General features: G+C 44.5%; 1 protein-coding gene across 1 annotated transcript in view; it reads right to left on the bottom strand.

Moving 5' to 3' along the window:
* The window catches only part of FANCC (FA complementation group C), a 128,647-nt gene that overhangs the window by 48,161 nt on the left and 55,670 nt on the right, over nt 1-24,816 (bottom strand). Inside the window, exons 5-8 of the mRNA XM_066604083.1 lie at nt 19,391-19,495; nt 16,537-16,592; nt 15,662-15,829; nt 2,324-2,480 (exon numbers count right to left, since the gene is read on the bottom strand). Of these exons, the coding sequence (XP_066460180.1) occupies nt 2,324-2,480; nt 15,662-15,829; nt 16,537-16,592; nt 19,391-19,495 (486 nt within the window). The remainder of the gene's footprint in view (nt 1-2,323; nt 2,481-15,661; nt 15,830-16,536; nt 16,593-19,390; nt 19,496-24,816) is intronic.

Below are 24,816 nucleotides of genomic sequence, written 5' to 3'. Positions count from 1 at the left end.
ATGTCCCTATCTTGTAGTGACATCACTAGGTATAAAAAGATCTCGGTAGAGTCCATGGATATATCTGTACATTGTAATTAGATCACCCAAGCTTGATCATCCTTCTTGGTACTGCAATATAAAGCTACTCTAGTTCATCTATGTGCTTCTTATACACAAGGGCCCAAAGCTGTACTCAATATTCCATGTGTGGTCCTAAGTAGTGATTTGTGTAGAGGCAAAACTATGTTCTTCTCATAATCATCAATGCCTCTTTGGATGCTTCCCATGGTTTTCTTTGCTTTAGCAGCAGCTGCCTGACATTGGTTGCTAAAGAGAAGTTTACAGTCTACCAACAGCTCCAAGTCTTTTTCAGTGTCAGTTTTATCACATTAAAGCTCATTTGGAATCACTCCACGCAAGTCTCCAGCTTCTCCAATTTCCTTGGCAATTTTGTGTGGCACTTTTTGGTGGGATTTCTTAATGGTGGTACTCTCTAGCTCGCACTGTTAATCAGCTTTACTCTATTAATGAGGGCACTCTAACTGATCCTGCTCATTGGGAGACCTCTCTGGCTGACACGGTCTATAGAGCACTCCAGAGCTCTGTCTGTCGGAGAAGGCACTCTCAGCATAAATAGTTTATGCAGGCACTCAGACAAGCAGAACTTATGGAGGTACTCTGGCATGTTTATGTGGCTGCTATGGGTATGGAGTCAAGGCTGTTGTGCAAAAACCTGCATCTAAAATCAAAAGGTAGCGACTATGATATGCCCAATTATAAATATGTATAAGGCCAGTTAGAGTATAACACTGTGCGAGTCACGCAGCATTTTACCCCTGCTGAGCCCGTAGGGAGCCGGCGTAATGCTGCGTATGGCAGTAAATTTGCACTGCATGCACGCGGTCATGCTCAGTCTACATGCTTTCTCTTTGTCGGTTATATATTCCGAAACGGCGCATATACACGCAGCCCATACGCAGTGAAATTACATATGGGTGCGCATATATAGACAATGGGCTCTATCGCATGTATAAACGCGACAAACTCGAATGTGCTGAGTTCTTTTTTCGCACTTGCCTATTTTGCAATTCCGACGCGCTAATGTGATCGGAACTGCGTAAGGCAATGCAACCGATTGACTGTGAATTACCGTGTCTCACACGGGCGTACAGCACACGCCTAACACATGGTAATCACGCACCAGTGTGACCCCCGCCTAAATACGCATATCATAGTAGCTGCCTTTTGATTTTAGATGCAGATTTTTGCACCACAGCCATGACCCCATACCCATAAGCTCTGCTTGTCCGAGTGCTTCCATGAACCATTTTTGCTGAGAGCGCCTTCTTCTTCAGAGACACACACCATTTTCTCCTACCGGACCTAGTTTAAACAGCAAAGCCTTTAATGGTATCCTCATGCTACAGAGCAGGTCAGCCTATGGCAAGCAAACAAGAAAGTGCAATGTCTGCTCAAAACTTTTATAACTTCCCAGAGATTCTAGAATTTCTATAGCTAATTTTGTTCCATTCTCCAGGGACAGGAAACAAAATTAACAGCATACCGTATAAAATAGGAGTTACCAGACCATCACACTTTAATTATGCTCGCAAACCAAAAATAAAGCAGTGACTATCAAGTTACCCCTCCGAGAAAGAACAGGGGTCACCCTGATAGTTCTCTTCTCCTCTGCAGAGATATGGCCTCTGATAAATGACACATTTATGCTGCAGATTACTATATTGTTATTCTATGTGTAATCGTGGCCCATTTATTGTGCCGTAGCACCACAATGCTTTACAATGTAATCAGAAATGCATGACTCATGTTCTCACATAGTAACACTAATCACCTAACACCATATGGTTCATGCGCAGGCCATTAATAGAGCACACTACTTACTTGTTTCACATTGGATCTCTGTAGGAACAAAGGAGATGAAATATGGGTTATGTTTTACAAAGCAGCTGCGATGGGGAATCCCAGGGAGAGCATGACGACTGACTTTCTACTATATACAGTGTATACATTCTGACTTTGGATATTGTATCAAACAGTAACAAAGCGCTGAAGCTGTTTCGTATTGTAACTTTCTAAGTACGACAGTAAAAAAATGGGAATAATTCTCAACTCTTTACCTAAATGAATCAAAGTAATCAAATAGAATTCTCTAGGTGTCCATTAATTAGTACTCAGCGAGTAAAGACGGTGCGATAACCTGCGCACAACTGTGTACTGTATATATTATCCCTGTGATATTCATGGAATGAATGAATGTAAAGGTCTTGTAAATCATTCGGCACATCTTTCCAGTGACGTGTTGTGAGATGCGAGCACTTACCAAGTATGAATCTTTTATAATCTCTTCCATTTCACTGAATGATTTGCTTTGGAGAGCAATTAATCTTTGTAATAGATCCAGCACTGCTTTTTCAAGGCTCGGCAAATGACGAAGCCACAAGCTAAGTACTGCTGATTCACTTAGCGCAATCTTCTTCCTTCATTTGTAGGGAAAATACAAACCAATTTAAAAGTAATCTTTTCTTATGAGAAACAGGGCCACAAATGGAGAAAGACATTACTAGCTTCTTACTGTTCATACACTCTGTGACATCAGCAACGCATCTCCGGGGATTAGGAATATTACATTTTTTCCCCTCACAAAGACGTAGTTACAACCGGAATTCAAGTCTAATGCTTCTTGTTACAGTAAACAGAGTTAAAACCTTCGCAGTCCGTGAAGTATGCATAGGCCCTATAAGAACACATTGTAACTCTCTTGCTCTATATAAACGGTATTGTGTCACTTACTTCTATTCTATTTTTCTGTATTAAACACTAAATTATGTCCTATGTAGTACAATGTAGTATCTGGCTGAAATGATTAGGGGAGCGTCTGTCACATCACAGCGGTTAATTGCAGTTGTTGTCCGATTAAAACCGGCTTCACATGGGCAGGAAAATTGCTCAAGATTTGTGCATCGTGAGACACACAAATGTTGCACAAAGATGGACCCCATTCTTTAGAATGGGATCATACACATGAGCGATGTTTTCCCACATGGCACTTCGATGCAATGCAGGAAACAAATCCCAGCATGTTCTATCTTGCTGCGTGATCTCATGTCGCACGCCCATTGTCCTCAATGGGGCCGGCGGCAGCAGCGCACCACGTTATGGGTCTCCCGTTGAAAACAATACGAGAAACTCCATGATCGTCCGCCACAGCAGAGGATCCCTGCATCCCCGAAGTGATGCGAGGCTGCTTTGACATGAAAGCATCTCGGATCCCTGGGGATTTCACATGATGTGGAGCACGATATGGGGGCGGGATTCACGGCCACATATTGTGCTTGCCAGTGAGAAGTTAGCCTAAGGCTGGATACAGACGAACGTATATCGGCTGGGTTTTCACGCCCAGCCGATATACGTCATCTCTCTCTGCAGGGGGGGAGGCTGGAAGAGCCAGGAGCAGTGCTCTGAGCTCCCACCCCCTCTCTACCTCCTCTCCGCCCCTCTGCACTATTTGCAATGAGGAGAGGCGGGATGGGGGCGGGGCCAATTCTCGGAACTTAGTCCGTCCCCCGTCCCGCCTCGTTTCATTAGAAATAGGGCAGAGGGACGGAGAGAGGGTGGAGAGGAGGCAGAGAGGGGGCGGCAGCTCAGTTCCTGCTCCTGTCTCTTCCATCCCCCCCCCCCCTTGCAGATGAGGACACCGTATATCGGCTCAGCATGAAAACCGAGCCGATATACGGTCGTCTGAATCCACCCCAAGGCCGTATATACATGGCTGAAGAAACTGAACAAACTCCGTTTTTTTTTTTTACAAACACACTTACCTCTTGAGGCCGCAGTCACATAAGCCATTGTTCTGTAGGAGTTTTCTCCAACTCTGAGATGGACAGAACTTACACGGAAAAAGAACCCATTCATTTGAATGAGTTCATTCACACAAGTGATTTTTTTTACTGGGACCAAGTTTGAAAAAAATTCACAGCATGTCCTATTCCTGTATGATTCTCGGGTGAGATTAGTACATGCAAATGTGCAGTATCCCACACATTAGATGTGATTTCCAGTGTCCGATGCGAATTGCATCTGAAAACCTCAGGTGCAGTTCGCTCTCAGTCGTGTGGATATGGCCCGAGTCCCCCAGAGTTTTCTGTTTATGACCTGTCAGCGATGACCTGTTGTACTGAAATATGACTGCTGAAGCCAATCACATGCCATACTTACTGGCATTACGAATCAGTGAACAGCGATACCTATAGAACTGACTAGTTGCAGTGGTCACGTGCCCACAACCTGCAAATAACGACTAGCAGGGACCACCAGAGCATCTGCACTGCGGTATTATTGTATCTTGATGCCCTTGGAAGCTAGGGGTTTGACGGGGGCTTGGATGGAGGAACGCTCCCAGTCACACCCCTAGCTCCCGATTGGGTGCATTCTGTAAGGTCCTAGCAACGTGTGTAGTGGTTTTGTGCCTGTGCTGGAGGGTTAGGGTTCGCTTTCCTGTTAGACTTACATTATTAGCTGTAAATGCAGAAGCCTTTACAGCTATAAATGTAAGCCTAATAGGAAAACGAACCCTAAGCCTCCAGCACAGGCACAAAACCACTACACACGCTGCTGCTGTCCCTGTGCTCTGTGAGTGGTCCATGCGGGCACTTTTTTTCTGCCTCTGTGACTGCTGTCAGCTTCGTCCTGGGCGGCAATTGCCCCAGTCACTCACTGTTGGTGTCCGCTGTCCGTGTGCATCAGCCACCACCTCTGCCTCAGCCGCCACTCCCACTGTGGCCGTGGTCCTCCTGCCTTGTCAGGACGGCACTTGGAGGATTCAACAGGCTGCCACTCCCAGCATCGCGAGTGTCCTCCGGCGCCTCTGCCGCCGCTCCCAGGCTCGCTGCTGTCTTCCTGCCATCTCAGAACGGCACTGCCCGGTCTCCTCCACCACCTGTGGCTCTGCTAGCGCCAGCGCCACCGCTCCCTGGCTCGCCGCTGTTCTCTTGCCCTGTGTGATCTTAAGGACCCCCCCCTCCCTCCTATCAGAAGCTGGGGGTGTTACTACATTGTTTGACAGCTGCTACCTTGTCATCACCCCTAACTTCCGTTGGCGTCAAGGTACAATAATATCCTGTACTGCATCAGCAGGGATTGAAGAAGTGACCAGCATTTTTATAATTTCATGAAATTTGTGGATCTCTTTTGTTTCTTTTTTAAAGAAAAAGGAAAACCCCTTGAAGGCTGTGCTGACAACAAGACAGAGACCTAAGTTTGCCGTATATGCTGGGAAAGCCCCTAGCAAAGATGTCAAGTGAACCATAAAGCCTCCCTTCAAAGGGTATCCTTCTGGCATAGTAGATTACTCTATGATATGTAAAGGCATCCTATACAATATACTTGACTCGTGGCTAGCTGTGCGCCTCAGGGGACTCTCTTCGGCATCCTACCATTGCAGTTTCTACAGTAAGTTGATGTGAGTTTTAGGTGCAAATGCATTTTAAAAAATGATTTTTTTTCTCACAAAGTTACAGTGTGTGAAGGTGGACATAGTTATCAATAATCCGTCAACACAACTGCAATCAGCGGGTTACCCGCTTTCAGGAATTATTTTGGGTTTAGAAGTTTACTTATTTTCAAGATGAGTAATTCGGGTATTTTATAGTTTCCGGTTTTTAATTGACAGGTAACACCAGATCTTTGGCCTTTTCAGCTGTGGGACTTTGATGAATATAACGGAGTGCAGAAATGGGCCTAAATTGTACAGAAGAAATCTACACATGCTGAACTTTTGTATGTAGGAGGTATTGTGCATCTTAGCTAACACATTTACCCACCAATATCAATTTTAAAGGATTTTTTTAATGAAAAGTGATGCTTTGACACAAAATTGCATGAAGGACTTTAAGTTTATGAAGTGTTAAGTGGCATTTTTAGGATGTGTCAGGTGACTACTTTTCAAAAATACATCCATATTGGGGTTAGTGTAATTTTGTAATTGAGGATTTATATCTATGTCAAAAGTATGAAAATTGCCTTGACTACTGGCGATGCAAAGTGTCTAAAAACCTCTGGCAGCAAAAGAGGTAGTTATGCTTTAACTCCTTAGTGACGACCAGTACATTTTTCTAGTGACCTCGGTAATTGGGTTTAAACCAGCACATACATCTTTTTAAGGTGGTCGTTTGGATGACTTCAGCCAGGCTCCTCCTCTAACAGCCAGGAACGGAGAAACCTCAGATCCTGACAAATCCACCATCAATGCCAACTGCTGCATGTAAGCTGATGACAGGGAGAAGGGGCTCCTTTTGTCATCCATGCGCACCCTGCAGTGTGATTTCAGGGTACCCATGGGTTCCTATGTCAGCCAAAAACCTGACAAAGACTTGCATGTCAGCCATGTAACTCGGCCTATTGAACTCCACTTCCAGAATCTAGGTGGATGTCATAGGCTTAGTAGAATACAGTATGCAATATAAAGTAATGCAGTGTACTATCCTAGTGAACAACCACATCTTCAAGTCCCCTTCGGTGAATAAAAATAGCATTAAAATAGTTCAACAGAGTTTAATTTTAAAAAATGCAGTTGAAAAAAATGCATTTTCTCCCACAAAAAAACTCTTTTGAAATGGATAAAATAGCCAAAAAAATGCTTTAAAAAACAACACATAATAGGTATTGCCAAATTCGGAAGGACCCAAACAATGCAAATATTTTATTATTTATTGCCCATGGTGAATGCCGTAAAAGTAATTTTACAAAGTAATCCCAGAATTGCTAAATAGTGCACGACAGCTCTGCGTTTACATGTAACAATTACCGCTCACTTTCGACCAATTGAACGATAATGGTTGCATGTAAATGGGGCCTTAAGACAATGCAGACCTGCAACAGTCCCATGGACATTTATTTGATTTACTTAGGAAAACTTCCACCTGTGTAGTCATATCTATCTATCTATCTATCTATCTATCTATCTATCTATCCTCACTGAATTACTCACTCATTAACTCACTGACTGACTACTAATTCTCTAACTTCCCGATGTCGTACGAACTTGAACTTTGCGACGACCATTTATAGGTGCTAAACAGAAAAAATGAAGGGGTCACAACTTGATTATTCAATGCTAAGTGCAAAAGTAAGTGCACCCCTATGATATGTAACTAATAACATACATCTGAACTGCACAAATATGAAATTTGCCACAACCATTTTTTACGTCCTAATAGGAAGTGTAAAGGGGTTACAACCTCAATATGCAATTCTAAGCATGAAAAACTGAAAATCCGCCATACATGACATAGTTCTTTTCTCAGAAACCATAAAGCCCAGAGAATTGATTGGTATACTGAGGAGACTCCACCTCCCCCCCACGTGCATCTACTGAGGAGACTCCACCTCCCCCCCACGTGCATCTACTGAGGAGACTCCACCTCCCCCCCACGTGCATCTACTGAGGAGACTCCACCTCCCCCCCACGTGCATCTACTGAGGAGACTCCACCTCCCCCCCACGTGCATCTACTGAGGAGACTCCACCTCCCCCCCACGTGCATCTACTGAGGAGACTCCACCTCCCCCCCACGTGCATCTACTGAGGAGACTCCACCTCCCCCCCACGTGCATCTACTGAGGAGACTCCACCTCCCCCCCACGTGCATCTACTGAGGAGACTCCACCTCCCCCCCACGTGCATCTACTGAGGAGACTCCACCTCCCCCCCACGTGCATCTACTGAGGAGACTCCACCTCCCCCCCACGTGCATCTACTGAGGAGACTCCACCTCCCCCCCACGTGCATCTACTGAGGAGACTCCACCTCCCCCCCACGTGCATCTACTGAGGAGACTCCACCTCCCCCCCACGTGCATCTACTGAGGAGACTCCACCTCCCCCCCACGTGCATCTACTGAGGAGACTCCACCTCCCCCCCACGTGCATCTACTGAGGAGACTCCACCTCCCCCCCACGTGCATCTACTGAGGAGACTCCACCTCCCCCCCACGTGCATCTACTGAGGAGACTCCACCTCCCCCCACGTGCATCTACTGAGGAGACTCCACCTCCCCTCCACGTGCATCTACTGAGGAGACTCCACCTCCCCTCCACGGGTATCTACTGAGGAGACTCCACCTCCCCTCCACGGGTATCTACTGAGGAGACTCCACCTCCCCTCCACGGGTATCTACTGAGGAGACTCCACCTCCCCTCCACGGGTATCTACTGAGGAGACTCCACCTCCCCTCCACGGGTATCTACTGAGGAGACTCCACCTCCCCTCCACGGGTATCTACTGAGGAGACTCCACCTCCCCTCCACGGGTATCTACTGAGGAGACTCCACCTCCCCTCCACGGGTATCTACTGAGGAGACTCCACCTCCCCTCCACGGGTATCTACTGAGGAGACTCCACCTCCCCTCCACGGGTATCTACTGAGGAGACTCCACCTCCCCTCCACGGGTATCTACTGAGGAGACTCCACCTCCCCTCCACGGGTATCTACTGAGGAGACTCCACCTCCCCTCCACGGGTATCTACTGAGGAGACTCCACCTCCCCTCCACGGGTATCTACTGAGGAGACTCCACCTCCCCTCCACGGGTATCTACTGAGGAGACTCCACCTCCCCTCCACGGGTATCTACTGAGGAGACTCCACCTCCCCTCCACGGGTATCTACTGAGGAGACTCCACCTCCCCTCCACGGGTATCTACTGAGGAGACTCCACCTCCCCTCCACGGGTATCTACTGAGGAGACTCCACCTCCCCTCCACGGGTATCTACTGAGGAGACTCCACCTCCCCTCCACGGGTATCTACTGAGGAGACTCCACCTCCCCTCCACGGGTATCTACTGAGGAGACTCCACCTCCCCTCCACGGGTATCTACTGAGGAGACTCCACCTCCCCTCCACGGGTATCTACTGAGGAGACTCCACCTCCCCTCCACGGGTATCTACTGAGGAGACTCCACCTCCCCTCCACGGGTATCTACTGAGGAGACTCCACCTCCCCTCCACGGGTATCTACTGAGGAGACTCCACCTCCCCTCCACGGGTATCTACTGAGGAGACTCCACCTCCCCTCCACGGGTATCTACTGAGGAGACTCCACCTCCCCTCCACGGGTATCTACTGAGGAGACTCCACCTCCCCTCCACGGGTATCTACTGAGGAGACTCCACCTCCCCTCCACGGGTATCTACTGAGGAGACTCCACCTCCCCTCCACGGGTATCTACTGAGGAGACTCCACCTCCCCTCCACGGGTATCTACTGAGGAGACTCCACCTCCCCTCCACGGGTATCTACTGAGGAGACTCCACCTCCCCTCCACGGGTATCTACTGAGGAGACTCCACCTCCCCTCCACGGGTATCTACTGAGGAGATTCCACCTCCCCTCCACGGGTATCTACTGAGGAGACTCTACCTCCCCTCCACGGGTATCTACTGAGGAGACTCTACCTCCCCTCCACGGGTATCTACTGAGGAGACTCTACCTCCCCTCCACGGGTATCTACTGAGGAGACTCTACCTCCCCTCCACGGGTATCTACTGAGGAGACTCTACCTCCCCTCCATCGGTATCTACTGAGGAGACTCTACCTCCCCTCTATGGGTATCTACTGAGGAGACTCTACCTCCCCTCTATGGGTATATACTGAGGAGACTCTACCTCCCCTCTATGGGTATATACTGAGGAGACTCTACCTCCCCTCCGTGTGTAGATACTGAGGAGAATCTACCTCACCTCCGTGTGTAGATACTGAGGAGAATCTACTTCACCTCCGTGTGTATATACTGAGGAGAATCTACCTCACCGCTATGTGCATACACCTGAGGAGACTCTACCTCCCCTCTATGGGTATCTACTGAGGAGACTCTACCTCCCCTCTATGGGTATCTACTGAGGAGACTCTACCTCCCCTCTATGGGTATCTACTGAGGAGACTCTACCTCCCCTCTATGGGTATCTACTGAGGAGACTCTACCTCCCCTCTATGGGTATCTACTGAGGAGACTCTACCTCCCCTCTATGGGTATCTACTGAGGAGACTCTACCTCCCCTCCATGGGTATCTACTGAGGAGACTCTACCTCCCCTCTATGGGTATCTACTGAGGAGACTCTACCTCCCCTCTATGGGTATATACTGAGGAGACTCTACCTCCCCTCTATGGGTATATACTGAGGAGAATCTACCTCACCTCCGTGTGTAGATACTGAGGAGAATCTACCTCACCTCCGTGTGTAGATACTGAGGAGAATCTACTTCACCTCCGTGTGTAGATACTGAGGAGAATCTACTTCACCTCCGTGTGTAGATACTGAGGAGAATCTACTTCACCTCCGTGTGTAGATACTGAGGAGAATCTACTTCACCTCCGTGTGTAGATACTGAGGAGAATCTACTTCACCTCCGTGTGTAGATACTGAGGAGAATCTACTTCACCTCCGTGTGTAGATACTGAGGAGAATCTACTTCACCTCCGTGTGTAGATACTGAGGAGAATCTACTTCACCTCCGTGTGTAGATACTGAGGAGAATCTACTTCACCTCCGTGTGTAGATACTGAGGAGAATCTACTTCACCTCCGTGTGTAGATACTGAGGAGAATCTACGTCACCTCCGTGTGTAGATACTGAGGAGAATCTACGTCACCTCCGTGTGTAGATACTGAGGAGAATCTACGTCACCTCCGTGTGTAGATACTGAGGAGAATCTACCTCACCTCCATGTGTATATACTGAGGAGAATCTACCTCACCTCCATGTGTATATACTGAGGAGAATCTACCTCACCGCTATGTGCATACACCTGAGGAGAATCTACCTCACCTCTATGGGTATATACTGAGGAGAATCTACCTAAACTCCATGTGTACATACTGAGAAGAACCTACTTCACCTCTATGTGTATATACTGAGGAGAATCTACCTCCCCTCTATGTGTATGTACTGAGGAGAATCTACCTCCCCTCTATGTGTATGTACTGAGGAGAATCTACCTCCCCTCTATGTGTATATACTGAGGAGCATCGACCTCACTTCTATGTGTATATACTGAGAAGAATCTACTTCACTTCTATGGGTATATACTAAGGAGAATCTACCTCACTTCTATGTGCATATACTGAGGAGAATCTACCTCCCCTCTATGTGTATATACTGAGGAGAATCTACCTCACTTCTATGTGTTTATAATGAGAACAATCTAACTGACCTCTATGTGCATATACTGAAAGGCTGTAAGGTACATGAGGAAGCGGCCACAGACTGCAGGCTTTGAAGAGGCTACAACCTTAAGTCTGGGGCTAAATTTGAATAAAAATGGGCACTAGCTTTAAGGGTAAAAAGTGAGGAGAATGGGAGGGGTGACACATTCTGCAGAGGGACATCAGTACATGTAGTCTGAGGAGAATCTAATGCTCCTCTATGTATATATATATTTTATTCCTCGGTTCCTCTAAAGTAACCAAGACTTCATAAAATTTTCTGTGCGAACAACAGGTAAACACCTTTACTAAATTAACTCTGGCAAAGTCTGGTATGTCAGCTAGTCTCTTCATAAAACAGAGATGGTTCCCATTCACTCTCTACTTCACTGAGGGTGATTCTCGTCATAAAAAATATTGGATGATCACACTTTCTCTTTCATAATGGATAACAAGGGAGATAACAGCTGGGACCCATGCAAGTATCCAGAGCACTTGTTTATATTACAAGCTGGAATTGCACCACTAGAGGGGCACATATAATAGACTTACATGTATACAAACACAAGCCTTTTTCAAGGGCCTTTGAAGGCTTTTATCTGATAAGATAAAAACATTCCTAGGAAGGTCTACTTCTCCAATCATCAGATTGTGTGAAGCTGCTGCCGATCACTGGACGAGCAAACAAATGGTCGTGCAACAAAAAAAAATATGTGATTGTGAACAGACATTTCCTCATGTGAAAAAGGGATGTCCAACCAACAAAGACGAAACTCTATGGAGACAAACAATTGTATGAACAATCGTTCATCCACCAATAGAATCTGAATGGGCCCATGTAAAGGCCCACTGGTGAGCGCCGATCTTGTTGATCCGTGCGAATCCACCACAACTAATCCCTCCGTGATAAAGGATCCCAGCTCATGTTTATTTTTTTTTACACTTCTGTTAACAGATCTGCATAAAAACACTTACGCTGTGTTTATTATTTCTAACAAAACTTCATCATGGCAGGGGGTCTTAGTAGACCTATAAATGATATGCTGGCAGTCCACCATCAGGGCTAGTGGCTCTACCACTACCTCTCTCTGTTTTATCTTTCTACCTGGAGTCGGGTTAGCTAGGCAGGGAGGCTGGGGTATTTACTTCAGTTAGCACTATCAGAAAAAGAAGAAAAATAGAAAAGTATATGGGCTTTGAAATATTTTTGTGGGTTTAGCCTATACCCAATGCAGCCTTAGGGACGTCTGTGATTTTCATTTTTTGGGAAATCTGTCCCGGTTTTTGATAGCCTCGCATCTGATGAGGTTTCTGGCAACTTAGTTTCCTGTTGAATTGTGTGAACAAGGAAACGCGTTGAACCGTCTATCTAGAGAACCAATCCTTAACAACTGATGCATCAGATTCTATATACTAGAGGTTGTATTTAGCTTATGCATCATCGACTATCTAGAGACTGATGTTCTAGGAAGCTCATTATAGACAAGTGACAGTGTACCTGCCATCCTCATGCAACGCCCTTGTTGGAGGATACATTATCTAAATCGGATCTTCTTTAGTAGTATCTTACCTCTACATTTAGGAGGGACTGTCTCCCACTTCTAAATAACTAGGGATTAGATTTCTACGATTACCGTATATTCCGGCGTATAAGGCGACGGGGCGTATAAGACGACCCCCCAACTGTCATCTTATACGCCGGGAATACAGTGGAGCAAAAAAAATAAATCATTACTCACCTCCCCCGGTGTTCTGCGACGCTGCTGCAGGCTGTCGCTCCCTCCTGGTCCCCGGCAGAGCATTGCTTTCTGGACGCAGGGCTTGAAATCCCCGCCTCCAGAAAGCTAATACTGTGATTGGCTAACACACGCCGTCAGCCAATCACAGCCATTCAATGACATTATTGAATGGCTGTGATTGGCTAACACACGTGCGCCTTCAGCCAATCACAGCTATTCAAGGATGTCATTGAATGGCTGTGATTGGCTGACGGCGTGTGTTAGCCAATCACAGTATTAGCTTTCTGGAGGCGGGGATTTCAAGCCCTGCGTCCAGAAAGCAATGCTCTGCCGGGGACCAGGAGGGAGCGACAGCCTGCAGCAGCGCCGCAGAACGCCGGGGGAGGTGAGTAATGATTTTTTTTCTGACACTTTCTTTTTTTTGTATTACCGGCGTATAAGACGACCCCCGACTTCAGAGCAGGTTTTTCGGGGTTCAAAAGTCATCTTATACGCCGGTATATACGGTATATGTCTGCTTGTCTTTAGTCCTTGAGTTATTTTAACATTGAATTAATAAAGTTATGTTTTTAGCTAGGGGTCTTTACCTCTGTGAAGTTATGCTGCATTAGATGTAACAATCACCGTTCAAAGAATTGTTAAGATAAGCAAAAGTGATCTATAATCGTTCGGTTTAAATACAAGCCAACAAATGAGAATTGTGCACTTTTCATCGTCGTACAGTTTCAGCAGGACTAAAAGTCATCATTGGATTATTCACTTCTCATTGCGTTTAAACACTTCCGCTTAGTGTTTCACATAGGAACTTGTAACACTGAAAGAGAAGTGAATGAGAGGTGAATGATTCTCAATGATGATCTTACTATCTAAACAGCTGACACGAGTGCGACTAAGGGGTGTTAGCATACATCCGTACCCATCTGCATACATGAACATTGCGTATATGGTTTCTGAGCTGATGAGCAGTAAAAAAAGAAAAAAAATTCTCTACAACCCTTTGGCTTACCCAATAGAAACCAACCTACGGAAAGTTTATGGTATGTGTTGCTGCACTTGTTAGCACATTTTACCTTGATTATAATAGCATGCACAGAAAGTTGTCTGATCTTAACCCATTTAAACACTATTGTCATCTTATCGTAACACAACAAAACCATTGTAAAGTAATTCTAAGTGTAAATAAACCACCCTGACATCATGTCATGTTAAAAGTCATGCTAAAGAAAAGCACATCTGTAGCTCAGGTGTAAAAGGATAAATGTCATGCTCAGGTTGTAAAATATTTTTTTTTATCCAGCAGTTCCTACCTCTGCCACTAGATGGCAGTGATAACACACAAAGCAATGTAGTTTGTCAAACATTCTGAATCAAACAAATTCTCCTGTACTTCGACTACAGATGTATAACGCATATACACAAAGATAACAAGTATTTTAGATGTGTTTCCTTACATGTTGCAACAAGTAAAAAAATGTGCATAGGACAAAGCATTGGTGTAACGAGTGGGTGATGAGAACACAAAAATGCTGGCAGTAAATATTCTGTACTTGTGAAACACTGGAAGGACTCTGGGAATAGAATGGATGGGGTGGTTTGGTGAGGGTCTCTGCCACTCCTTGATGCTCCCTCACTACTGTGTAAATGTGGTTTTATTAAGTCACAAGGCCAATGTCAGAAAGCACAATGTGTGTTTTTGTATGTTATTTAAGCTTATCAAGTGATGTGATATTGATGCAGCACCAGAGTCTGAGGGATCATCCATTAGTGGAAGAGACTGGCAAATTGAGCCATTGAAAAATAAGCCCTTCCAGTCTCTCGCACTGGTCTCCAGCGCTGTGGCAGGCTGCCGTGTCTTCCGCACTGACAGCATTCTCTTCCTGGTAACAGGGTTTTGAATACGCCACCTTCAGCATGCGAGTGCTATAATTGGTTCCCGAGCGCCACTTGGTCAGCCAATCAGAGCCAGTGTTGGATCATTCACAGCCATTCAATGAATGACATCACTGAATGGCTGTGATTGGTTCATCGAGCACCGGCTCTGATTGGCTGAGCCACGGCGCTTGTGATCAAATCACAGCACTCGCTTGCTGGAGGCGGGGTATTCAAAACAGGAAGAGAATGTTGGCAGTGCGAACACGGCAGCCTACAGCAGCGTCGGAGACTGGCGTGCGGCACAGGGACGCCATCGGCTAGGTGAGTATAACACACGCCCAAAAATAGGACACTGTGCCTCTTTTGGGGCAAAAATTAATATAAGACAGTGTCTTATTTTTGGAGAAACACGGTATATGCCGCCCTTACTCGTCTGCTGTGGAGAAAGCCTTGGCTACAGCAAAGAGTCTGTCAATGCAATGTACAGACTGTGAGGGGGGGATAGCACTTGGCTGCCACTACAATGTTTACATGCAATGGTGCTTAGTTTAGAGGGTGCCAGAAATATGTAGGGGGCATTAAATTTTCAAACATTACAGTGTATTGAAAAGCTTTTTAAGAGGGCAACATAAAAAAAAAAGTTAACCCCAAAACCACCCCTTTAAATCTACGACTATGTAGGGACTGTCGAGCTCTCTATTCAAAAGTGGAGAACCAATACCGATAAAAGATATATTATGGTCAGAACAGAATTTTGAAGTTACATAAATGGGTTAGACATTCACAATATTCAACCACTAAAAACAAACATAAAACAGCTTCAAAACAGACTCCAACATTTGCCTACTTACGTCTGCATTGCATCATTCACAGCCTGCAAGAAATGACTGTCGAGGACTTCATACGGCTCGGGTCCATGGTAGAGTAGCAATGCTTCCAGCAGTGGGGCTACTTCAGCCAAGGTAAGTACAGGAATACACTTTATGCATATTGCGCGGACCTGCTCCGCCAATAGTGGACTAAAAGACATGAAAAATTAAAAAGGGAAATTTAGGATCTAAAATTAATGTAAAATTTGGAAAAAAAAGTTAATTGATCCATAACTGAGAATATGGGACAGACATTTGTTTTTTTGTCCAATCAAAAAGCTCATCCTAAACTGCATACATTTTTGTTGCAATGCATGCGAGTGATATTGCTTATTGTGCTTTATTATCACTGACGACTTGACTAGTATTATCCATCGCCCGAGCACATTAAGCAGCATGTTAAGGGAGGTCTCACACATGGGTTCTGGTGGCAGTTTTTGAACCAAAACCAGAAGTGGATTAAAAAAATAAGGCAAAAATAAAGGAAGGACTTCTCCTTCCTGCTGGATCCACTTCTGGCTGTGGCTCAACAGACTGCCAGAGAAACCTGGGTGCAGTTTTGCAAATTTATCATGTATTAAGCGTTACAATTATTAATCCTTTGCAATCCAATTTTGGATTCAGGGTTTCCTAGGAGGTTTTCTCTTTCTGCCATTATATAATGGCGCCATCTACTGGCTAGAGCTAGTACTGCGGTATGGGACATGCTGGAGAGGCCCCCGACTACAGAGCGGCCGGCAATATACAGTAAGAATACCCTGCCAAACGTAATCCAAGATCGGAGCTGTACAGCCTTTAATCAGAATGTCTTCAGACGTCAGACAGTGGATTGGAAAAGGTTAAAAGGTAAAACATACTCAGTTCCTTTATCTTGCTGACTTCTTCTAAGCCGCTTAATTAATGATGAAATGATCTGTAAAAAGGCCACAATAGAAATATAGTTAAAGCATACTCTGGGCTTTTTTTTGTGCATTTCTTACCCAAATATTAGAGGTCAAGTTTTCTAGTATCCTGCTGCAAATGTTGCAATCATCTAGTCAGGTTACTAAAAGGTCAGACCCAAAATGATAGAAAATGCTGACTATACAAGAAACATGTAAAAATAACAATCAGCCGTCATGAATGGTTTGTATCTGCATGCAGACAGAATAAATACTACAACCACCTACGGAAGAATAGCTGCTGACCTAATTATTTAATTGGATGCGCTGGGCAAAATTTAAAAAAAATTCTTATTTTGTCAAAATTTCATGCATTTCACAATCACCCAAATTTTCGCTTTTTTTGGTCCTTTACCTCTTTATGACTCGGCCCTTTTTTTCCCCCATTTTTCTTTTTTTCTCCTCCCTTTTAAAAAATCATAACTCCTTTATTTATCCATCGACGTCGCTTGTTTTTTACTGGACGAGCTGTATTTTTCAATGATGCTATTCAATGTACCATATAATGTACTGAAAAAAACGTAAAAAAAATTCTAAGTGCAGTAAAATGAAAAAAAAAAAAAAAAGACATTTCATCATCTTTCGGTGCGTCCTGTTTCTAAGGCGCACAAACTACAACAAAATTGACCTAATAACTTCATTCTGTAGGTCAGTACGATTACTACAATACCAAACTTGTATAGTTTTATTTTTTGCTGTACTATTTTTATTTTGTTTTAAAGGCATTTAATCTTTATTAATTATTTACTGCCGCCATCTTTTGCGCACAATAGCTTTATTATTTTTCCGTCGACGTAGCTGTGCGAGGGCTCATTTTATGCAAGATGTCCTGTAGTTTACGTTGGTACCATTTCGGAATACATGCAACTTTTCGATCGCTTTTTAATTGCATTTTTTTCTGGGAGACAGGGTGACTGAAAAACTGCATCTTTATTTTTGTTTTTCGGACGACGTTCACCGTGCAGGGTAAATAATGCGCTACTTTGATAGATCGGACTTTTACGGATGCGGCGATACCAAATATGTATTTTTGTTTTATGGTTTCGATTTTTTTTTATTATAGATATGGCAAAAGGAGGGGGGGGGATTTAAACTATTACTTTTTTTTTTTTACATTTAATAAAACTTTATTGATCTTACTTTTCCTTTTTCTTTTTAGCCCCCCTGGAGGACCACAACTAGTGACACTTTGATCGCTCCTGCAGTATTATGTAATGCCATAGCATTACATCATACTGCAATCTGACAGGCAGTCTATCAAGCCACCCCACAGGGACGGCTTAATAGACAGTCTGCTAAGGCTTCCATGACACCCACACGGTTCCTGTGATCTCCTTGAGTTAAATAAACCTCGTGGATTCTCCTTTTTAAACTTTAAAAAAGTGGAATTGAGTTCCTGAGTGCCGCTCCTGTCTGTGTATGTTGGATTGGATCTTAGAGACTGGGGAGTCGGCGGTAGTTCTTGGTTGCTGGCACCAGCTGCTATATTACTTCCCCCACTTGGTTGGGATACACGGTGTGCCGCTGACTTCTCTACTGTGTACTAGGACTCTCTTCATACATAGACCACCGATACAGACCGTCAAAAGGGATTAATGACATTTTCCACTATCTTCTTCTAGGACTCTGTTGAAGCCTGCTCCATTGGTTTGTTTCTGAGCAGCAATGGTCAAAGACCAGCAGGGAATCAGCATAGGCAATACCTCTATGCAGGCATATACAGATAGCCATTTCCTATACAGATACCTCTGCAGCCTATGATAGTCATTGCAGACCAGGCAACTACACTTTAGAGTTTTATAGAATGGATGGAATTCAGGCAAATATTGATTTTCTTAGCTTGTCTGCTAACCGGAGGATTCCGAATGAATATAAGATTGAGTTAACATGAGCGTGATACGATAATAACAATGATCATACATATCAGCCTGACAGGAGGAGAAGGACTCTGTTATAACAACTGATCAAAGTTTGATCAAAGGAAACCATTCATCCCTCTGCTGGCAATCTGCAATGACCCAGCTCATATGTAGCGAGAGCCGGAATGACCTCACAAATTTTTTATATATTGGAATTTTTTAAATGATGATGACATCGATTATCGACAACTGAAAAGACCCATTACCGATACCATGATGGAATACAAAAACAGCCTTTCATGGAACTAAATTAGAGCTGATCATAGTCGTACTTCATTGTGAATATCGTATGAACACAACATCTAATAGTCTAGAAGGTGAGTGAGGAGATTTATAAGGCCATCCCTGCTCCTCTGGGAAATATGCAAATGAGAAGATGGAACAATACCCCTACAGCGCCACCTATTGGAAAGCAGCATTCTTGCAAGTCAATATCATACTTTTTAGACAAGCCTCATAACAATGACTGGGAATTGTAAGCCAAGCCAGAATCCATACACAGACAGCTGTTTCAGAGTTTTTGCACTTCATCAGCGTGCAGTAGGTTTCTGGCCTGGGTAGTGAGTGCCTGACGTGAGTCAGGAAGGGTATTGTTTCTCCTTAAGGAGAACACGTAGAAGAGGAGTGAGGAGACTTATAAGGTCATGAGGTGCAAACCCCCCTAAACAGCTGTCTGTGTATGGCATTCTTACTTGGTTTACAATTCCCAGTCATTGTTATAAGGCTCGTCTAAAAAGCCTGACGTTGACTTGCAGGAATGCTGCCATCCAATAGGTGGCAGTGCAGAGGTATTGTTCCATCTTGCCATTTGCATTATTCTAATAGACTAGGAATAAAGTTAAAACACTCACATTTGTCAAAAGCTTATCATAGTAGTCAGCAGCCGTACATTCAAGTTGGGTTAAAAGATGTGCGTCTTCTTTTCCAGATGAAGAAAGGAGGTGACAAAAAAGTCTCTGTGTATACAGAAATAAACCATTATTTACAAAGGGAGAGTATATACTTCAGATTTTAACTTGTAACTAAACTGCTAGTGCCCTACTCGATGTAGACATAATAAGGCCAACTTTTTTTTTTGCTTTACACACTTTTGTAAATACAACTGTAGCTTAGCCCAAGGGTGGCCCTATGGTGAAAGGCTACCATTAAATACTATTTTTTTTAATCTGAATAGAACCAGAATTCCTTAATTTTGCAAAGCAATCCTCATATCCCCTCGGCGCTCGTGTCGCAGATCTAGCATGGAATACCGAGCAAGAAAAAGTCCTGCATGATGGCTGAATGGAAACTGAACAGACCCCATTATAGTCAATAGGGTCTGTTTGGCGCCGCTCATTTCCATCATAATTGGATCCATTTGTACAGGGGATTCCCTTTTCCTGCTTTCACATGGGAGTAGGGAATCCCCAAACGCAGATGTGAACATAGCCCAAAATACCTTTATGGTCAGTGTGCTGAGTTACTGATACACAGCTCCAAATCCCCTCTATAGCCATACAATGAAATGATGCCATTTTGGTGACTTTTAGCCACAAGTGGGGGCAGAAGCTTATTGAGTACGGTTTATAAACTAAACTCAATAATTAAAGTGTGCAAATGGCACATAAGTTCCCCCAAAGAGTGGCTGCAGGTCGTCATCACTATGTACAATAACTTAATTAAGTCTATACAGGAAATATATGGAGCTCTGTATCAGAAGCAAATAGATATCCAACCATTATAAAGATATACAGATGTATTCAAGTTTAGCATGACTTTTAATGCGTTATGACAACTTCTATGAGAGTTTTTCTTATAGCCTATAAAAGAATAGTCCTAATAGTCTTAATGCTTGTTGAAAAGACCAAAGAGAATATGTTCTACAATTATATCTATAGACAGACAGATCTTTAAAGGGTTTGCTATACACCGAGGACAGTAATACTATTTATCAGCCACAAGGAGGCAACATAAGACTAAAAATGTTTGGTTCACAACAGCCAGGCCTCCTCCTCCAATGATTCTATCTTATTATTGTTGATATTCAATAAAATATACAACAAAGCTAGCAAAGCATAAGCGGATCATTAATCTTGTAAAAATAGCGAAAAATTAAAGTTTCAAAGTTTAATAAAATTAGGCAATTCAAAGATTGGCATAATTTACAAGCAAATGACAGAACGTAAATGTAAAAAGTAATGTTTAAAGGGAACCTTACAGCAGAATTTAGACCCCCAAATGATCCAGAATGTTGATAGGTTCACAGTGATGATCTTCCACCTACAGGCAGATTTGGCTTAATGTTGAAAAATAACTCTATAACTAAACTCAGGCAAGTAGTCATGGGGTTAGAGACACTATTTGAACACTCAGACCAGTCAGTCATTCTTCTGGCTTGATTGACAACCCACAGACCAGGTATGTTGTCACAAATCACCTCCAGGGGCATCTGGCTCATACGTCGTCGTTGTATAAAGAGACCGCTATCATTTGTGTATGTTTATTAAAAGTACCAATATTGGAAAAATTTTGAAAAAAATCGTCATTTTTTCACATTTTCAACTGTAATATCTCAAATATGTCCAAACATACTGTACAAATTTTTGATAAGATATATATTTCCATCTGTTTACTTTATTCTGAATGCACACTTGAAAAACTTGTTTTTTTTAACCATTAATAGGACGTACAAATTTAACATTACTTTTCAGCATTTTGAGGAACACTTTGTTTTCCTGCACCAAGCCAAGTTTGCAAAGGCTCATGAGTGTCAGAATAATAGATATCCCCCCAAATGACCCCATTAAAAAAACTACACCCCTTAATGTATTCACTGAGGGGGGTCAGGAGTATTTTGACCCCACCAGTTTTTTTTCAGGAATTAATTCAATTTAGAGGAGAAAAATAAAATGTCATACTTTTGCAAATATGTCATTTTAAAGACATATTTTTTTCCTATAGTGCCCATGAAAATGAGGATTTACACCCCAAAATGGATACCCCTGTTTCTCCCGTGTTCAGAAATATACCCATTGTGGCCCTAATCTTATGTCTGGATGCACAACGGGACCCAAAATGAAAGTAGTAGTCAGTGTCTTTCAGAACCTAAATTTTGCTTGAAGGCGTTTTAGGCCCCATAGCACTTTTGTAGAGCTCTTGAGCAGCCAAAACCAAAGAGAACCCCCACAAGTGACTCCATTTTGAAAACTACAACCCTTAACGAATTTATCTAAGGGTGTACTGCCCATTTTGACCACACAGTTTTTGAATGAATTCAAGCAAATCAAAAGGAAAAAAATTTGATTTTTGCTTTTTTGGCAATTCTGTTGTTTTAAAAACGTTTTTTTTTTTGTACAGCACAAACATCAATGAAGACTTGCACCCCAAAATGGATACCCGTTTGTCCCGTGTTCAGAGACATACCCATTGTGGCCCTAATCTTATGTGTGGATGCACAATGGGGCCCAAAATGAAAGGAGTAGTCGGTGGCTTTCAGAACAGAAATTTAGCATGAAGGCGATTTAGGCCCCATTGCCCACTTGTAGAGCCCTTGAGTGGCCGAAACGACAGAGTACCCCCACAAATGACCCCATTTTGAAAACTAGACCCCTTAACGCATTCATCTAGGGGTGTACTGCGTATTTCGACCCCACAGTATTTGAATAAATCTAAGCAAAGCAGAAGGAAAAAATTAAGATTTTCATTTTTTTGGCAATTTTGTCAATTTAAAAACAGGGTTTTTTTGTACAGTGTACATAGGAATGAAGACCTTCACCCCAAAATGGATACCCCCGTTTGTGCCGTGTTCAAAAACATACCCATTGTGGCCCTAATCTAATTAAAGGAGACATGGCAAGGCCTATAATGGAGGGAACACCCGTTGGATTGCATGGCACAACTGAATAAATCCCAGGCCCCATTGTTCATTTGTACGGAATAAAAATTGAGTCCCTAAAAATATCCCCCCCCCCCACACACACACTTCACGCCCTTTTCGGCGTTCCCCAAATCTTAGATAAAAGTAATAATGTGAACTGTGTGGTATTTCCGAATACAGGGGTAATTACGGAGGCTGGTTGGGATGGGCCCATGGGGCAATAAAAACCGTGTATCCCCCCCTCCTCTCATGCTTTTTGGGGGTCGTTTCTTGACCTCAGCGGCGGGGATGGGGTGTAGAAAGTGGCGCTCTGTGAGTCTCCGTAAGCTTGATGAGGTGCGGTGGTCTCACACAGAAGACGCTCAACAAGGTGCTCCTGGAACTGCATTAAGGCGAACGTTCCCGGGAATTCTTGTAAATTACGTATTACAGGTAGCGGTCTGAATAACGCCGGGCTCACGCAGCCGTAGGTGGAATCCGCTTGCGGAGGCCCGCAGCGGATCCCATCTGTAAGCCGGCTGTGACCCTGCGTACGGCCACGTAATGTACTGCGCATAACTGCGTACTCACACAGGCGGTCATGCGCAGTACAAATTTTTTTTTGTTTGTATTTCCCGCACTGTCGCTTAGCCATGACGCGGGTACCCGCAGCCCGTATACAATGTAGTTGCATATGGGCTGCGGGTATATCTGCGACCATGGAGCACAACGGGCTCTATGTTGCGAATATCCGCGGAAAAATAGAACCTGCTGCGTTCTCTTTTCTGCGAGTGGATTACACAATTCCGACCCGCTAATGTGAGCAGAATTGTGTAATCCAATGCGATTGATCTGTGTAATACCGCGGATCAGACTCATGCAGAATCCGTAATTCCTATCCGGTCATGTGAGACCAGCCAAAGGTAGATCGCTACCTTTTTATCACGTGACCGGCGATCGCTCAACAAGGTTGGTCGCTGGGAGCAAGAGATTTTAAATTTCCTGGGCTGCCCGACTCCTGCGCATGTGTCCGGTGTTTTGCTGGCGGTCGTATGCGCAGAATCTGGGAAAGTTCACGGAGGAAGATCGCGTCGGGGTGCAAATACGGAGGCCTCTGGTAAAAAGTTTCATCTCCTCTCACCGATCGCATCGGTGAGGGGGGATGAACCTTCACTTTTTTTACTTTTACGTGATCGCCTTTATTCATTGGATAACGGCGAACACGTGATCAGGAATCGCTCACCGCAGCCCCCCGTGAAATCTCCAGGCTCTCGGCTAAGTTTTGTAGCCAGGAGCAGGGAGATTTTAAATTATCCTGGCAATCCACAGCTTTTGCGCATGCGCCTGCCATTGTGGCAACGGGTGCGTGCGCAGAAGCTAGGGTAAGGTCTGCGGATAAATCTGTGGGCCTTAGGTACGTCATTTCATCCTCCCTCACGGATATGATCCGTGGGGGGAGATGAAACGCAAGCTTTTTTAACTTTTTTAAAACTTTTGTAAACTTTTTTTTTTAACTTTTTGCACTTTTTTTTTACTTTACATGATCACTGTTATCCATTGGATAACAGTGATCATGTCCCCGGTATAATCTCTCTGCTCCTGGCTACACATGGCAGCCAGGAGCAGAGGGATTTTGAATTTCCCGGGGCTCGAGCCCCTCTGTGCACGCGCCTGATGTTAATCGTCGGGCGCGCATGCGCAGAGGGCGACTTCGGGTCCCGGAACACCGGGGACATCGGCGGACCTAAGGTGAGTATTTTCACCTCCCCTCATGGATCCGATCCATGAGGGGAGGTGAAACTGACCTTGTTTTTTTTTACTTTTGTAACTTTTTCGCGATCGCCACTATCCAATGGATAGCGGCGATCGCGTGCCTGGGGACCGCTTGCAGCGGTCCCCGGTAACACCTACTGGTTCCCGGCTACCTTCAGGAGCCGGGAGCCAGGAGATTTCAAATTTCCCGGGGGCTCCCGGGCTTCTGCGCATGCGCCTCACGTCATCGTCTGGCGCGCATGCGCAGAAAACCGGCAGCGGGTCCGGGAGGACCCGATCTTCGGGGGACACCGCGGACAAGCCGGGTGAGTATTTTCAGCTGCCCTGATCGATCCGATCCATCAGCGCAGCTGAATATCTTACTTTTTTGACAGTTTTGTTTACTTTTTTGCGATCGGCGCTATCCATTGGATAGCGCCGATCGCAATGCCGGGGGGGGACTGCCCGCAGCCCGGGATGACAGCTCCATGCTGTCACGTCCTCAGGCAAGTGGGCATTAATCCAAAGAGGATGCATAAAACTACGTCCTCTAGGATTAAAGCCCACTTTCTGAGGACGTAGTTTCCCGATGGGGCAGTCGTTAAGGGGTTAAAGTTATCTTTCTCCATTATACTGAATCTGCTAGCAGATGCAAGATCATCATTGTTATCTGGTTACCGTTTGGAATAA

Source organism: Eleutherodactylus coqui, chromosome 5 (assembly GCF_035609145.1).
Source record: "Eleutherodactylus coqui strain aEleCoq1 chromosome 5, aEleCoq1.hap1, whole genome shotgun sequence".
NCBI classification, from domain to species: Eukaryota; Metazoa; Chordata; class Amphibia; order Anura; family Eleutherodactylidae; genus Eleutherodactylus; species Eleutherodactylus coqui.
This window is presented reverse-complemented; position numbering and strand designations above follow the sequence as displayed.